Consider the following 18,099-nt stretch of genomic DNA (forward strand, 5'->3'; position numbering starts at 1 on the left):
CATTTACTCATCCTCATGCCTTTATAACCCTTTTTGACTTTCTTTCTTCTGCATGTGGAAAACAAAAGATATTTTGAAAAAAAAAAGGTATTTTTGTCAATCAACGCTGTTTTGGTGCAGTGTTATTTTAGCATTTAGTATTTATTATTATTTTTAATAAGCTTATATTTTTTATATTTTCAGCTTTCATTTAAATTTTAGTTTTATTAATTCTGCTGTGTACACTGTATTAGGTTTTTTACGTTTTAGATTTTGTAATATTTCATGATTTATACTCTTTGGTGTTCTTATTTGCAAACAAGAAAAAAAAAACAAATTCTCAACCTTTAAACAAAACACAAACTAAAAACTCATACATAAAATGGAGGCAAATTAGATATTAAATATAATTACAATATAAGTTTTAGTAATTTTACTACTTTAACTTAAACTTATTTTAATTTAGTTGCCAAGGCATAATTTCTATATATCTTTATTATTTTGCATCTAGTATTTAATTTTTTTTTATTTCAGCTTCATTTGAAATAATATATACATATATATATATATATATATATATATATATATATATATATATATATATATAATTTTTATTTTTAATTCACTTTAGTAAATTACAAAACTATTTGGTTTCCATTGATATTAATTGTATGGATAAAAAATTAAAGAACACTTCAAAATATCTTCATTTACGTTTTCCAAAAGAAATAAAGTCATAGAAGTTTGGAATGACACAAGGCTGAGTTAAAGATGACAGAATTTTCATTTTCATTATCCCTCAAAGTAAGGAAGTGGTGATTAAGCAAATCACAGAAAAGGAAATTCAACATCTGCACCAAAATCTTGTGCCGATTCTCATGCAGTTTGACCTCTTCTATGACATCACACACCTCTCGGTTTCAGCCGTCTGTGTGTATCTCTGTGGAGGAGATGGATGGTGCCCCTCCTCTCTCCACTTTGCTCTGAAACTGGTGGGAAATGTATAATGAATACTAATGAATCCCCACCTCCCTCGACAGGTGTCTTACCTCCACCCCTCTCACAGCTAACATCCTGTCCTCTCCTCTCTCCTTCCCTGACAGAGAAGAGAGGAGAGGAGTGAGCTGCAGACATGTGATGTGAATCTAACACACACGAGGCTCAATGGAAGCATCCTCTCCACCCTGAGCTCCTTCATTAGCGCTGATTCTTCAACAGACTGGACAAGTTTAATCAGGAAAGTCACAGCGTTCCAGATTTCACCATTCTAGTGAATTATCAGGAACACAGCTAAAGAGTAAAGAAACCGTATATCAGAAACAGCGTATGAATTTAGCATAGCGTATTGAACATAACATAAAAACTTTTTTCATTCTGCCATTTTTATTTATTTAGCTGAAATTTTATACATTAAACATGGTGCCAACATTTGACTGAAATTGTTCTATGCTGCTCAACTTTAAAACCAGGCCCAAGTCTAATTGTTTATCAACTGGTATGTAATACAGTGTTATGTAATAATCCAATTAAAATGTCTTTAGTATTTATTGTGTGAAGCTTCACTGAGCAAGTTAATATGCAAATAGAAACACTTCGTTTGGATACATCTTCTTGGCAGAGAAGGTAAGGCCTGACATGTGTTTTAATTAAGTTTCTCTCACTTCAGTGCCCAGATATCTGTGGATGTCGACGCAGCGGTCCATGAAGATACTATCCGATATGCCAAACAGTTCTCCTACAGCAGATAATTAATTCCGCGTCTGAATAACTGCTATTTGATTTGTTTGTTATGTTCTGCGTAAAAAGGTCAGAGATTTTGTTTCCCCATCAGTTCGTTACATACTGCAACATCGTGACTGTACGTCCAAACAGAACTTGTGGTCTGTGTAGAAACCTGTCTTGTGTTGTCTGTTGTGGAGGTATCAAACCAAGTCTCAAATAAAGACGTTCCACATCTGCTCTGAAATAGTTGGACGCTAAAGCTCACTACAGAGAACGTTATACGCTGCTGCCACCTGCTGGCTAGTATACAAACTGCAAAAAAAAAAAAAAAAAAAAAAAAGACTCCAGAACGTTTTGTGAACGCGCAAGCTTTATTTCAGACAGTTTTTACCTAAAGGTTTACATTCACTCAGTCAGCACGTAATAATTAAATAATTAGCAAAAATAAGCTTCACATCCTTCATGTATTTTACAATCACTTGTGCTTTTGAACTGCCAGTATAATTTTCATATCACACAGAATAATAGAAACACACAGTGGCTTGTGGAACATGAAGCTACAACAGCAGGACATCAGTTTTCCTGCAAAAGAACAAAAATATACAATTAAAACAAAAATGAAGCAGGATTTACTTGGAAATCATTTTCAATTAGAGACTTCAGGTACATTTTACAAATAGTAAAAAAAATATAAAACATGTATAACAGTGAATTAAAAACAGAATTTTGATGTAGAACGACTGTTTTTGTAAAACGGACTCCAAAAATAATTTAGAAGTTTTATTTACAACTCAAAAATATTGTAATATTGTAATAATATAGTGTATCAAATCTCTCTCTCTCTATACAGTATATATATATATATAATTTTTTTTTTTAAGAACAGCTTAGGTTTATCAGCTGTCATTCTAGGATCATTACTCACCTTAGACCATTTACAGCACATACAGTTCGAGAAGATACTCCTTAGGCACGATTCCGATGACCCCTTTCATCTCCCCCACCCACCAGCCAAACATGTCATACTCCTGAAAAAAAGAAAATAAAATATGATAGCAAACGCTCATTAAACTCACTCACTGTTGAGACCAATCAGTGCAGTGACACAATCAGCGAGGTCAAATCTCATAGATCAACGCTCAGGGGAATGAAATCTGTCAGTATATAGTTCCTTCACCTGCTCATCTTCAGGTTTTACTTCATTTTCTTCTCATACTGTCTCTATCCGTACATCCCTACCCCCCATTCTGTCTCCCTCCCAAACTCCTGTCTGTCTTTCCAAGGCCAATTCAAGGACACAAGGCCCATAGGACCTATAAACATTACACAAGTGAATGTGAACGGGCGATATATTTCGTATGAGGCACAACAGATCTGCGAGCCTGAGGACAGAGTCCTTTTCTTCCCGTACAGAGACAGATCAGCTCTTCTCCAGCTCATGGAAAAGATAACCATAAAGATAAGAAGCAGATAAGCTCCGTCCATCCGTCTCTCTTTCTTATTCCATAATTACAAACAGATCACACGGTACCATTCACTTCAAAGCCACTAAACCCTGCGTTTTCTCCACATCCAACATACTCTGTTTCTCACAGATGCCTTCTAAACTTTAGGGTTATACTGAGGCAGATCTATCAGGCCACGTCGTGCTTTCTTTCTGAAAGGAGAAAGGAGGGAAGCAGGGAGAGGAGACTGGATTGAACTGAACTAGGGACACACTTTAACCTCTGTAATAAACTCCATTTCCCAGCAGACCTTTGGAGAAGCTAGATACACTGGGGTCTGGGGACCCCCACTGAACTGCACGTGGGTGCTGGAGGGTTCTCAACATTTTACTAAATGTATTTTAGGGCTGTCAGCGTTAATGTGTGCATAATAAACAAATTTGGTAATATTTCTATTTCATCCTGCTTTCTTAACATGGTCAGAAATCAAGAGATTAATGCAATTATCTTTATTCTACTGCAGCGCTAGATTTTCACAGTTTCACAGGAAAGAAAATCTGAAAACAGTTTTGCTTAATAATAATTATAAGTTAGTAAATCAATTAATAAATAAATATGTAATTCAAATATATTGAATACAAAAAATTTTATTAGTATGTTAATTTCAGATACACTATCAACTTAATAAAAAGTATTATTTTAAAAGATATAACCAATTTAAAAATAAAAAATATAATATAAAAGACAATTATACACACTAATATTTAAGTTTTTTAATGTTTTTGAAAAAAGTCCAGTGCATGCAGGCTGCATTTATTTTATCATAAATAGTTAAAACAGTAATTTTGTGAAATATTATAACAATTAAAATACCCAATCATTCTAATAAGCTAATTTGGAGCTAAAAGTTTATTATTCTTATTATTATTATTATTATTATTAATGGTCAAAAAAGTTTATACGCTTGAAATACAGCTGCCTAATATTTAAGAAAGGGGTCCAGGCATTCATCTGGGAGTCCTTGGCATCAAAACATCATATCAAAAATCTAATAAAAAAATCCTATACTACTTTACAAAGGCAGAACACAGTGACACTTTTCGTCAAAATGAGTTATAACTGAAATGGGGTCTCTATGATCTGTCTATGTGATCAATATGTAAACAGTAAAGTAAAAACACCTCAATTACAGCTTTAGCTTTGGTGTAGTTCCCGTGCTTCGCCTTTGTAGGGCAGTATAGAGGACCTTAATGGGGCCCTCACTCATCACCAATCTGCAACCTCAGCTCTGCATGTTTTTGAAGGTTCCCACATAAGCACTCATTTGTTGTACTTAAAAAGTACGGTCAGCTACATTGAAACCCCCGAAACATCTCAATCCAGTGTACTCTAAATGACATTTATAGCTTTTTTTCTCTCTGACATTCAAGTCTTTGATCTCTCTAAAGCTGACAAGACACTCACTCACTGTTCATCACCACACAGTCAGAGAAAAAGATCTCTCTCTGTATGGTTCAGAAAGAGCAATGAGGTTCGACTCATACCCCATCTGAAGTTAAATATGAAGTTTGTGGTCCCCTACTTGACCCCGGCAGCCTAAGTGATTCCTGCTGTATAATGTATAGTGCTCAGCTCCGGCCAGCAAACCTCTTACTGCCTGCGTGCAAGTATCCGTCTATAAAACACAGGTCTGGTTATGCAGCTGCTGACAGATGCCGCAGACACACACACTGTAATGGAAAGCGTCTCTGTCCTCAGTGTCCTCCTCATAAGACTAAAAAGAAAAACCTGGCTGAAAGACCACAGATTTCAATAAATCTTTTGTTATCTTTAAAGCTTAGATTTGCAAATATAATTTAGAATATATTTCATGTATATGTTCTGATGAAGTCAGGACTGTAGATCAGGTGTTTGTTAAGCTGCTTGTTTTTTAGACCTAACAGAAGCTGGGAGCATTGGTATATTAAATTATTTGATTCCAGAAATGTCAAGACCTATATGTTCTTCAAGAAAAATTATTTAATAAATTAAAATTCAATTCATACATTGATTTTGTGTTGTTTTACTGGGAACCACTGTGCTAAAAATATACATTTGAATGATAATTATTTGTAAATAATTAATATTTAATTAATTAATATTTTCTTTATGATGCTTAATAATTAATACATTTGAATTAATAATTTGAAGAAAAAAATTAATAAAAAAAGATAAAATCTTTTATACAATATTTTACATATGTATACATGTATATACAATTTATTTAAATACAATTATATTTAAATACTATCATACTATTTTTTCACATAGCATAAATTAGTCTCAATATATATATATATATATATATATATATATAGCATCCTTTGCAAAAATGATATTCATCATATTTGAGAGCATTTGGCATTAAAATATTTGAAATCCTCCACACTATATAACAGCCAAATTATGCAAGTTATATGAAAGTGACTTGTTAAAAGTATTAATTTTTGATTCTGTCTTTAAAATACAGATGAAAGCAAAATGTGTTAATGTCCAAGATTCACACACCACAGGCCGCCAAATAGAGGGCAGTTGTCCAGGCTGTGTGAAACAAGACAGGAAGTGCACATGTGAAGGGGTGAAGCGGAAGCTTCCTGTAGCGGTCCTTTGATACAGACACACCTCATTGACAGGAGAGCGCCACGTGCCGTGTGTGCGTGTATGTGTGCGTCCAAGAGGGTCGGATTAGGAGGTGAGGGTGACAAATAAGTCTGCAACAGGAAAGCAATGCAGACCTCACACTCCTCCTACATGCCCACACACAACTATTCAGCACCTATCTAAGGAAGCCGACATGTAAGGTCACACAGACTTCCTAATTTAGCATTTAGCAGACTAAAGTGACCTTTGAAATATCTTGAAGTAAGGTGAATAATTTAAATCCTGCATGATTAAAATTTGCATATTATGCCACTGAAATGGTGTGGGTCTTTGAGGTTTACAATGTTTCTGGACCCCAGACGGACCATGTGACACACTATTTTGTCCAAGCATCATTTACAGCACACACTGGCCTGCTTTGAAAGGAAGAGAGTGTGGTGTGTGTGTGATTTAGGGCCCTGACACCTCCCCCTGGTCTGATGGTCAATACCCTTTCAGAGCCGCTGAGGGTCTGGACAGGGGGGTAAATGGAGTGGGGGGTGGGGGGTGGATGTGTTAGACTTGCAGCTGCTGCATGGCCAAGGGGAAGGAGGCCACTAATAGCCCCACTGGCTTGTTCCCCAGACTGCTCTGAATGGCCTGTGAGCCACAGCTGGACACTAAACCCACACCGGCTTTACGGTCATCCACAAGCCTGGCTGAAGGAAGGGGGAAGGGGCTGCGCTACAAAAGAGCGCCTGCAATACTCATGGTAAACCAAGCCATGCAGTACCCATAAAATGGCACAAATACGACACCGCATCATTGGACTGTGTCAAGCAGGTCTTTCCCAGCCTCGTTTGGCAATATCCAGGGTTTAGGCTTATCTCTTTTATGCAGTGCAATACATTTTTATGCACATTTCATAAAAATGGGATTTAATGGAGTGGGATATTTATATAAAAAGTGCCCTGTGCCCTTTTTTTAAAGTTTTAATTTGTAAAGAGACATTGCTATTTACAATTTCAATTCCATTCCAACCAACCTGAATCAGACTGCCTTAGAAGATATTAATTAAAAAGTTACAATCAATAAAAAATAAACAAATAAATAAAGAACATATATGAAATATACATTCATATACACACACACACACACACACACAAAGAAGCCTTAATGGATTCTTTAAAGAAATAAAAACCCAAACAACATAAGCATGTCTTTCAAAAGGCTAATTTTAATTTGGTCAAAATGCCGCCGCTCTCATTCTCGCCACTAGATGGCAGACTTGTTCTGAAAAACGCTGTCACCCCTGGATCCCATTCAGACCATATTCTGTCATTTTCTGACAGCCTGCTGACTTTCAACAGAATGAGATAATTTCCCCATTGGCATGCTTTATATATCCATTACAAATTATGGATTTTTAGCTACTGGTGAAATTGGGATGTCATCTCTATTTCTCCTGAAGATACATTATCTTGCTGCTGCACATTTCTGTGTCTCTAGTAAAATGAATAGAAATAAATTGAGTAGAATTATGGAAAGCTGTATTCAGCAGTTCTTTGTGTCAGCTTCTTTCCTGTGTAATCACTCCTGGAGACCTAAACTTTCACCATTACTTAATGGATCACATTAGATGACATCAGGTATAGGCATTGCTAGCCTTTATTTAAGAGGGTTTTATCTGAGCCCTCCTAAAAAGCTCAGATGAAGCTGTCAGGTCACTTGAAATCCTTATGTTTGCTGAAAATAGATGCGGCAGAAAGACATCAGAGATTATTTGAATATGAATCCTCTATTTACTATTTGTCGTTAAACAACAAAAACAACAATCCATTCAAGAACTTTGGTTTAATCCTTAGTTAACCTTTCTCAATATATGAAGTAAAAAATTAAATGAAATTGTTTCACTGCTTAATGTTTTTTTTTTAATTTGTCTACAAAACCAAAGACAATCAACAAGCAGAAAACAACAAAACAGTAAGAGATATCTCTGAGATGACCCCTGCAGATCTTTATTACTTGTGTGTCAAGGTCAGTAATCACATAGTTTAACTTTTTAAGATAAGGCAAGGTTAGTTCAGGTTGTATAATTTCATGTGTTGCAACTCCTAGAAACCTTGAAATGTATATAATCAAATATTACCTTAAAAACGTTTTAATATGAAAATCTGGAATCTTTTATCTAAATTAAAAGTTGTCCAAATTAAGTTCTTATAAATGAATATTACTAATCAAAAATTACGTTTAACACAAACACGATTAAGCTTTCCAGTTCTCTCTCTGAAGGGCAACGGCGCTAAGTAGACAAACCGCAAGATACCGAGTTAGTTTCTGGGAACGGAGCAGCCTGACCTGTTTTAAGTAGCCCTGAGAGGTATCGAGCTAATTCTGTTAGCCAGGTACAAACCCCACGGGCACTTCCCAGATCTGCACAGCCGGCCTAAGCATCGGAGCTGACAGGTACGGGAAGTTTTTAACCAAGCGCCCTTCTCCGCAGCACCTGGTCCGAATAGAGAGGTGGATTCAGCGTTTCCTGAGAACACAGACTACCATTACAGCCCTAAATAGTGACTGGCTGAGATGTGTATATGCTAAAGGTCTGCTTACGGTTGCCCTCACTGAACATGGCATTGAGCCGTCTTCCAATGCTGAAATACCCACACACAAATCAGCTCTGAGACGCACACACGCGCTGAGCAGACGTGGAGAGAGGTGACAGAATGCCACTGGCTGCCAGACTGCTCTGCTCAGGGCCAAGAGCACTAAAATGGTTTCCGTTGTGACAAGACTAATCCCATCACCGTGCGCAGGGAGAGGGTTTACTTCACTTCCACACTCAGGAACGCCGCTGGCGCAAAAAAACAGGCCCAAAACTAACCTTTCTGCATCTGACTCAAATGTGTTATCCAGACTTCACAGTGTATTTATTTAACTGAATGTTTTTGCAAATTCATCTTTTCCTGCTGACGTCCGAGAGGGCAGGGTAATAAACATTACCTCATGCTGTATTATTTCTGTCCTCCATCACGTGGGTTGTGACAACCGCGACAAATCTGGAAGTTTCCAGGCCGTGGCTTCCGTCTTACCTTGCTGAGGATGTAGATGGTGTCTCCTCGCTTGAAGGAGAGCTCATCGGGTTGCTCTCCAGCACAATCCCACAAGCCCTGGAAGTAGTTGGCGTAGTCTGTGCCCTTGTTCGCTGCTGCAGGGGAAAGAACAGAAGATCACTTAAATAGAAGATCATTTAAAAACGGAATTGAATCATTAAAGAAAGAATAGAGCTTTTATGATGGCATTTCATGCTTTTAAAGGTGTCGTTCTGAACTCAGTACACTCTTTACATATGCATCACACAATGTTTATGACGGGCTGTAAAAATAGGGATGTTAGGTTGCTGGTTTGGTCTCTGAACATCTCCCTCTCTATGTATGTACACTATCATTAAAACTGTGAGATATTATTGAATGAAGTATCTTATGCTCACCAAGTCCGCATTTATTTGATAAAAAATACACACTACACCACACCACAATTTAATGATAACAATGTGTACAGTTTTCTGATGTAATATCTTTTCAAATGTACTTTATTCCTTGTGATGGCAAGGCTGTATTTTCAGTATCATTACTAAAGTCTTCAGTGTCACATGATCCTTCCGGAAATCATTCTAATATGCTTGGTGCTCAAGAAACATTTGTTTTTATTATAAATGTTGAACAGCTGTGCTTCTTAATCATTTTGTGGAAACTGTGATTGATACTTTGCTGTAAAGAAATTTCCAAAGAACAACATTTATTTGAAATAGAAATCTTTTATAACATTATAATGTCTTTACTGTCACTCTGGATCAATTTAATGCATTTTTGCAGAAAAAAAAAGTGTGTTTAATTTCCACCGATTATTGTTTGATTTCAAAAAATGTTTTGCAAGGGCCTGGCCTGGGACCATAGTGGCACCCCTGGGTTCTTGGCTGAAGACCCCATTGTTGTTCTGGCTGAGAAAGATCCACTAGTGGGCAGCAGAGAGTATAAATAGCTGAACTGAGGCTCTTGCCAGTTGAGCTCTATACTAATGAACTATCTAATGAAAGACTCTTCACTGTTGTAACTTGTATTACAAGCCACATTTGTTTTAAGCCTTTTTTATATATATATAAAGCTTTTGATTTTTTTTTATCATCTTAAGAAAAATTTCAGTCCCTTTCAAAAGAACATTCAACAAAACATCTAAAAATCTCAACAAAACCAAAAAAATGTTCTTGGGTTTATATTTAACCTGCACTTGCTCTCGGTTTAGAGCATTATTCATTCATATCTACAATATATATTTATTAATCTACATTGTTTACCCAAAGGCAGCACCATGAGTGGGTGTTTAGTAAAACTGCTTTCATATAAATAAATAACAAAATACCCCTAAAGGTAAATATCGTTCAACAGACATTATTGCTGGCAGATTCCCAGCTATGCTGATTTGGCAGATTATTCCAATTATTTTCTAAATATAATCTTACCCACTGCTGCTTTAAGGTTTATTCAGGGCTGCCTCCTAAAAACAACCAGGCATTAGTATTACACCTGCTGCACCGGTCTGGAATCAGCATTATTGCATTCACTTACAGGATTTTAAAACATGATTCAAAACAGTCCTGAATGGTGACAGCAAACACTAATAAGGGAAATTCATTGGACAATCTTGCTTTCCCGAATCTGTGAAGCTTGTATTATTCCCCACCATTATGGCTCTCGCTAGTGCTCTAGCTGGCCTCCTCCTCTGAGCATCTGTCACGAGATCCTGCCTCAGCCATCGCTTCTGTCAGCAGGACTTCCTGTGCTGTGAGCCTGGAGCAGAGGGCCATGGTGGGCCACAGTGCACCGATGGAGTCAGCTTCCTGCCAGAGCCTACCAACCCCTGCCCAGTGCCCAGCACCCGGCAGGATACATGCCTCCCCACACAGGCACAGAAAAACCAATATAGCTTTTTAAAATAATAACTGAGATGATGGCGAGAGCATTGCTGAGCAATTGTCTAACCGATAAACACAAATCTGTTAAATTAAGTATCATTACAAATAATAAAATGTGCAAAAATACAGCAAATGCCAGGTCTCTTCCTGAAGGCCAGACTAACATCCTACTTCTGTCATCATCAGTGTGACTTCACCAGCTAACCTCCCATATCCATATGTAATTGCAATATCCACTGCTTCTCTTCCACATTCTATCTTTTGCTGTCATTTCAAGACCTCATCCCTCCTATATTTGCCCTTTTAAGATGAAAAAAAAAAAGTTGGACAGACAAATGTTAGTCACCCAGGCAGACCGGGGAGTTTGTGTGGTGTTATGGGACAGCAGAGCAGGTAGGGGATGGACTGGCCTGGTGACCTGGTGGTAATTACCTGTCACAGGGGTAGATGGTGGGGGTTTGCTGGCCAGGGTCACTGCTGGTTTAACAGGTTGGGGTGTATCTTCCTCTGAGAGGGAGAGAATAGATGTGCCAGTCAGAGCGGAGAACGATACAAAAAAATATTCATTTCTGTAGCCATTTTCCACCACATACTGTACATAGAGGAACCACCCTCAGGAGATTTTACAAGACTGTAACTGTTTATTAACATCAGAAGTGAATAAATAACAATAAAATACTTAAAGTTGCAGTCCGTAATTTTTTTGTGTTCAAAATCTATATAATAAGCGAGTACACCATGAATCCACTTTCCAAACTTTGTTTTTGGCTTGTCCTGAATCACTAAGGTACACCTTTAATAAGTGTTTATATTCTGACTATTTTAGACTGGTTCGGGTAGGTACCGCTGCGAAGTAGTCCAGTGAATGCGTGATTTGTCGTAGACATAAACAGAGACAAGTAGCTCCTGCTACAATCTTCTTCCGCAAGACACCTGCAATTCTGTTTATTAACCACTAGAGCGCCAAAAGCTACAGACTGCAGCTTTAAAATTAAATCTAATTAAAATTCTTCAGCATCCCCACAACCCTACATAGGAATATAATAGAATATGAAACTATGAGACAAATAAACCAAAAAATAAGAAATTGAGGTGCAAACCTGGGAGTTCTTCGTAAATGTCATCATCAATAGGTTCAGGATGGTTGGTTGGTTGATTCATAGATAAACAGTCATCATACTCTTCATCCATTTCATCTACAGGAATGACTCCACCCATGTCTGATAGTGAAAACACATGCAAAACATGATGCATTTGTTCATAAGACACCCACTGAGCCAAGTTTAGAGAGCGGCAGTGTTTTTCTGATGTACAGTCCTACCTTTGATTAGAAAGTCAACGTGCTCCACCCACTCTTTTGCATCTTTCTCGGATGCAGCACAGAACTTCAGCAAAAAGGTATTGTGAGTGATAATGATCGGAGGATATGAATAAACACTGCATGTTATGAGAGGTGACCAACCTGATATACACGCTTGTCTGGAGCAGAGACCTCAAAGCAGCAATCTCGCTTTGCATCTTTCCGCAGGGTGTTGTTCAATTTGACTGTGTAGCCGACAATATTAAACTCTCCCTTCTGCTGTTTATCTAGTGAAGATTAGGAAATGATCCAATTTCAGAAAAAAAAAAGAGTACTACATTAATTGGTGACAACAAAAACAGTAGATTTCCCACCTTTCTCACTGCCATAGTAGTAGAATATGTTGTTGCTTAAAGCACACCATCTCTTCTGCCATTCATTGCCAAAGAAGCTGTGATCTATAAGAAGTCGAAAAGAGGTTATTTATTTATTAATTTGTATTCTTCTTTTGAGCAACTTCTCATGAGCAAGTTTGTGAATGCAGTAACCTACCCTTTCTGCGTTTCTCCAGGTAGCCACTCTTTAAAACGGACTGAAGGTCCTGAGCTGCCACGGGAGGATACTGTTGAACTCCTGATTTTAACAAACAGAAAATGATTCATGATGAGCATTGCTAACTCTGCTGGTGAAGAATCCACAAAGAGGAGCACCTGCCTTCACAACAAATTAGCTAAATACATTTGCTCAAGGCAGCCAGAAAGCTAATTCCATGCCTTTAGGTTTAAAAATCAAAGGTCGATGTCAAGCGAGAGTAAAGTTAGCAGAGATTCAAGTCTGGATAGAGTTTCATGCACCGATCTGTCAGGTACAGCAGTATGTGAAACAGATGCATGGTCTGTTTTCAAAGCAAAACTCCGCTCTCGTTTACACTGCCCTCCCTTCTCTTGTGTACACACTACCGTTGCATTGCTGAATGAGTGTGAGTGAGCGGAGCAGTGTTATGAATGACACAGGCAATTGTGGAATGTTTGCAATTATGTATAAAGTGCTGTCAAGGGAGCATGACACACGCCGACTGCGAAAAGCAAACTGAACACCCTCAGAGTTGGAGCGGATTTCTCTTAAATCAAGTCGAAAATGTCTGGTAGAAGCACTAGCAAAGAAATCATAAATCATGCTGTCTTTTTGAGCAAACACTGGCAAAACAATTAAAAAAACATGACATTTTGGAAAATACGAACTCGTTGGCGCAGAGTATTTCTTTAATTATTGCATCTTCCTCAGTGAAAATTTTACATAAATAATACAATTGTAAGAAATTTGTGTATACACTACTGTTTACAGATTTTAAAAAAATAAGAAGATTTTGATATTCAGCAAGGCTGCATTTATCTAATCAAAAAGTGAAAAAGTAACCAGGCAAAAATGGCAATATTGAGAAACATTATAACAATTTTCAACGGCTGTTTTTCTATTTTAATAAAAGTCATTTTTTCTTGATGACAAGGAAGCTCCATTTTCAACCCTTGAAATAATTGTATTATGCTAATTGGGAAATAATCTTAATGAAGAGTGGAAATTGAGATACAGTGTTCTTTGATGAATACAAAGTTTAAAGAACGGCATTTATTTGAAATAGAAATCTTTTGTAGCATCATAAATGTCTTCACTGTCATTTCTGATCAATCTGTCCTTGATCAATAAAAGAGTCAGTTTCTTCAAAAAAATCATAGTGAGCCCTAGCATTTGAATGGTAATTTTACACAAACTGTATATTATGACTAAAATTGTGTACTATGAACTCCCTTTAAATGATCTTTATATCTGTTACAATGCTAACTTCAAAAGTAGTGAATGTGGTTGCAAAAGGCTGTAAATAAACAGTGACAAAATGTTTCACCTTCCGCTATAAAATGAGCTTCCTCTGAATGCGCTGAATATATAAATAGAGTGAAAACTCAAAGCACTCTCAACAAATACAGCCTGAGATGTGTCTGTTTAAAAAATTAAATGACAAACTCCCTGTCTTTAAACAAATAGTGGCATTATGGTTGCACAAACTCATAACTTCACTTGCTTCAGTACATCTGTCCAGAATAAATAGTTTCAAAGAACTTTTTGGTCAATCTCCAAATGCTGTTTTGATTCGCCTAGGCTCCGCAGTGCAGGCTTCAATCCCATCTTGGAGCTAAACAGCTGTTCTCTCTGGCAAGCACAGGGCAAAAGGACCTATAAAACACATGACTGCACTACCGCAGTAAACCTCATCCTACCATATATACATACACACAAACCACTCTCAGCCTGCATCCTATCCTCCTGATTCTGTATGTTACTGAATGCAATAATCAGATATGAATGCATGATTCGAGAAGAGTCAGATGAACTGGATTTCCTTGGATGTAAATTCTACCAGTAGCATTCATTTAGCAGACGCTAATAAAACAGAAGCCTGAATTGACATTGGCTGTGGGCGGCATTGTCTGGGCTGCAGACCATAAACCATTTGCTCAGAGACAAAAGAGAGCTAAACCCTTGACGTCTGTGCCTTCAAACTGTTCCTGAGCCTGTTGCTGGGTTACATCAGTCTTTCAACCACCTCATTCAGCTTTTGTGTTCTTCTACCACTACTAAAAAAATCCTAGACAGGACATGACAAAGGACTGCCACAATGATACTGTGTTATGACAGCTGAGGCTGCAGAAAAGATGATAAGTGATTCATTCACAAGCGGAGAGAGAAATGCTTTTTGTTTCTTAATTTATGTGAGTTCTGTACATGCAGCCCGTGTACAGAATAGATTGCAGTGATTCTTTCATAATACTCACAATTAAAAACTTTCTTTTTACTTCCTGGAGAGAATTCAAGGGTACAGAACAATGTCACATGACATTCCTGTCTCACAAGTTCTCCTAAAACAAGTGCAGATGCTCCATGCATCTCTTCTCTGGAAACACTTTTACATAAATCACACAATTTTCCACTCACCATCATAAGCGCTTTCCTCATCTCTTTCGTTCTGCTCGGACTGCAGTGATCCTCCGTCGTTAGTGTCTGCTTCATCAGGCTCTGGAAGCTCTTCATCTCCTACACAACAGAGTCTTCATCAGCATTCTCAAAAAGGCCACATTTTCAAACCTCCACCAGAAAGACACATTAAGACTGTCTAATTCAGATAAAATGTAAGCAGATATGATATCTGACAGTGCAGGAATTTGGACATGGTGCCTTTGATTGGCACTTGCTTTGCAGAGATTTGGAACATGAAAATATTCTTCAAATATACTCCGGCCTTTCAAGATGTAGACAAGTTTGCTTCTTAAACTTAATGGATTTGGGAAAAAATTAGCATTACATCACTTGCTCACCAATGGATGTGAATGGGTGACATCAGAATGAGAGTTCAAGCTGATATAAACATCGCAATAATCCACACAATGTCAGTATTTTATTTAATGCCTGAAACAAATCCATCATAAAGTCATTTTAACTATAAATTGTCGCTTCTGGTCAAAATACTCCATTATAGTCTATTTTCTCCAGTGAGTCCATCTCCTGTTGTTCTCTCACATCCAAATCCACCAACATATTTGTTTAGAACGGTTTTGGATTGTTTTCACTAATAAAAGTGACTGATCTGTTCATATTTCCCTCCTTATTCAGACAAGATGGCTTTTCCACTGGAGTAAGCAATATTATGGATAGTATAACTAAACCAAAGTGATAAGTATACAAATAAATAAATAAATTAGTTTTTAAAAGATGGATTTGTTTGTTTAAAACATGCAGATTCACAAGACGTTAACTGATGGACTGGTGTCAGTTTCTTGTGGATTATTGTTATGTTTTCATCAGCTGTTTGGACTCTCATTCTAACGGCACCCATTCACTGCAGAGGATCCATTGGTGACCAAGTGATTTAAGACTAAACTTCTCCAAATCTGTTCCAAATATATATATATATATATATATATATATATATATATATATATATATATATTTTATAACTATTCCTTTAATAGTTATGCATATGCAGATGTTTGTGGCATCATGTTGATTTTGAGCAAATAACTTCCTGTCCCAAACTGTGATATTGTGGTAATAGTGCCGCTGTAAAGTGCCAAACCAAACGCAGTCCTCTAGCCACATCTCACACTTAAATCTGTAGTAGGAAACACGAAACTGATCTGTGAACAGCTACATGGTGTCTTAAAGGTTATTTTTAAAGCACTTTTTTCATGTGTTCCCATCAGAAGAGAAACCGTGTATGTTATGTGTATTATATATATACATATATATATGTCATGCAAAGATGTTTACATATGAATAGTTGAAGGGTTGTCAAATTCAAATCCTGGAGGGCCGGAGCCCTACAGAGTTTTGTTTCAACCCTGCTCCAACACACATACCATGTATCTTTCAAATACAAAAGCCTGATTAGTTGGATCAGGTGTGCTGAATTAGGGTTGAATCTAAACTCTGCAGGGCTGTGCCCTCCAGGAATTGAGTTTTGACACCCCTGGCCTACAACAGGGGAAGTACTAGTTTACTTCACCATGCTTCAACTTTAGCCCCTCCCCCAGACACATGCACAGACCACAAACATCATCAAAACTTACGTTTGTCCTTGAAATCTTGTGAGTAGCTGAAACACAAATAATTTGGATTTGTTGAATACTTCAGCATAGAGTCACAAACATATCATGTAGTAGCTTTTGCAGGAATACATTTCGTCGTACCTCGATTTCACATCTTTAATGCGCTTGATAAAGGCATCCTTTTTCTCTTTTGCTTTCTTGCTCAGATTCTCCCCTTTAAGGACATCGGTTAAATAAGTTTCCAGATCTGAAAACAGACACTGTTTTATGAGCATAGCTCTTTTTTTCCACCTTCATTAATTCCTCAATCCAAGTATCCTAGGTTTATGCAAACAGGTGCATGTTTGAGGAACATAGCTCTCGACTATTCCAAACTAATGACACTAATGACACTTTACTGGCAAGGCTATCCCTGCTGGAAAGTACATCAACTGGTCTTTGGCCAGAAACAACTAACGTTACATCAAACGTTTTGTTTTTTGGTAACAGCTATTCAGCCAGCTATAACAACCTTGCTCCATCTAATTTAGCTTGTTATCTGGCAACTATCTACCGTGTTCAAACATCGCAAGCATTAAGCTTGAGTCTTCCACAGGTATGTAAGGGCTCAAACTTAAAAAAAATAAATAAATACTAACTGCACTAAATAAATAAATAAATAAATATAAATTTTGTCTGCAGTTGAATCTTAGCATCATAAACTCTCATAAAACGTCATACCTATCGTTGATTTAGTAATTAAAACAACACGTTAAAGCAAAAAACATATATTCGGACCCTGCCTAAAAAAGTAAACAAAAGACCACTTTATGCTCTGAGTTAAAGGGAAATATTCTCAACGTCTGTCGGTAAACTAAACTTCCTTTGCCAGCCAAGTACGAACAGAAATGTAGAGTTTACAACTGAAGACCCAAAAAAAAACTATAATATTCTGACTGCGCTCGAGACCTAAGCGTTCGCTTCATCAACTGTTGTGTTAACAAATATTGCGATAGTACCTGAAATAAGTGTCGCCAAGTCTTCCGGGATGGACCTCATTGTGATAAGCCGCTTGACCCAGTAAGATAGCCTTCGAAACACGGAAGTTACAAGTGGACTATGAAATACGGAAGAAGCAAATAGCCTACCCTAGAGGAACCACTATTCAAATTAGACACTGTTATTCATAACGCCTGCTCCAGTAGAAACTACATTTAACTAGAGTGCTCACCCCAAACAGTGGGGAAACACACGTTTCCTCATCCAGCTTTACGTGCACGATTTGACAGGAATGATACACTTTGCATAAGTTATTCATTTTATTGCATTATTCGTTGAATTTACTTTCACCGTGATGAATATTTACTTGTTTAATGTTTTTTATTTGCATGAGAGAGGAAAAGAATACACGGGAAAGATACAGCATGCCCATATGATCTAATCTAATCTGAATCTTCAAGATTTAAGAAGCTTCACTACTTCCAA

General features: G+C 37.2%; 1 protein-coding gene across 3 annotated transcripts; it reads right to left on the reverse strand.

Annotated features, from left to right (window-relative positions):
* Nucleotides 1–2,056: 2,056 nt before the first annotated feature.
* LOC113116260 (src kinase-associated phosphoprotein 2-like) lies at nt 2,057–17,786 on the reverse strand. Of its 3 annotated transcripts, XM_026284317.1 has the most exons (14): nt 17,634–17,786; nt 16,777–16,882; nt 16,657–16,682; nt 15,026–15,124; nt 12,590–12,670; nt 12,412–12,495; nt 12,200–12,324; nt 12,059–12,122; nt 11,838–11,957; nt 11,170–11,244; nt 8,858–8,976; nt 2,627–2,729; nt 2,258–2,283; nt 2,057–2,223 (listed from the first exon to the last, which is right to left on the reverse strand). In XM_026284317.1, exons 1-12 carry the CDS (start codon nt 17,671–17,673, stop codon nt 2,637–2,639), a joined length of 1,032 nt encoding a protein of 343 aa, XP_026140102.1. In that variant the 5' UTR covers nt 17,674–17,786; the 3' UTR covers nt 2,057–2,223; nt 2,258–2,283; nt 2,627–2,636. The 3 variants fall into 3 exon arrangements, with proteins under 3 accessions (XP_026140102.1, XP_026140103.1, XP_026140101.1); XM_026284318.1 differs by having other exon boundaries at nt 2,057–2,283; nt 8,858–8,973; XM_026284316.1 differs by having other exon boundaries at nt 2,057–2,283.
* Between the last annotated feature and the right edge of the window lie 313 nt (nt 17,787–18,099).

Source organism: Carassius auratus, chromosome 16 (assembly GCF_003368295.1).
Source record: "Carassius auratus strain Wakin chromosome 16, ASM336829v1, whole genome shotgun sequence".
In the NCBI taxonomy this organism is placed as follows: Eukaryota; Metazoa; Chordata; class Actinopteri; order Cypriniformes; family Cyprinidae; genus Carassius; species Carassius auratus.

Excerpts from the sequence above, each read along its gene's own strand:
- LOC113116260 (XM_026284317.1), bottom strand. The coding sequence starts at position 17,673 with ATGAGGTCCATCCCGGAAGACTTGGCGACACTTATTTCAG. Across the intron at positions 16,883-17,633 it reads CTTGGCGACACTTATTTCAG|ATCTGGAAACTTATTTAACC; the intron begins GTACTATCGCAA and ends GTCTGTTTTCAG. Across the intron at positions 11,958-12,058 it reads CGTTGACTTTCTAATCAAAG|ACATGGGTGGAGTCATTCCT; the intron begins GTAGGACTGTAC and ends TTTCACTATCAG.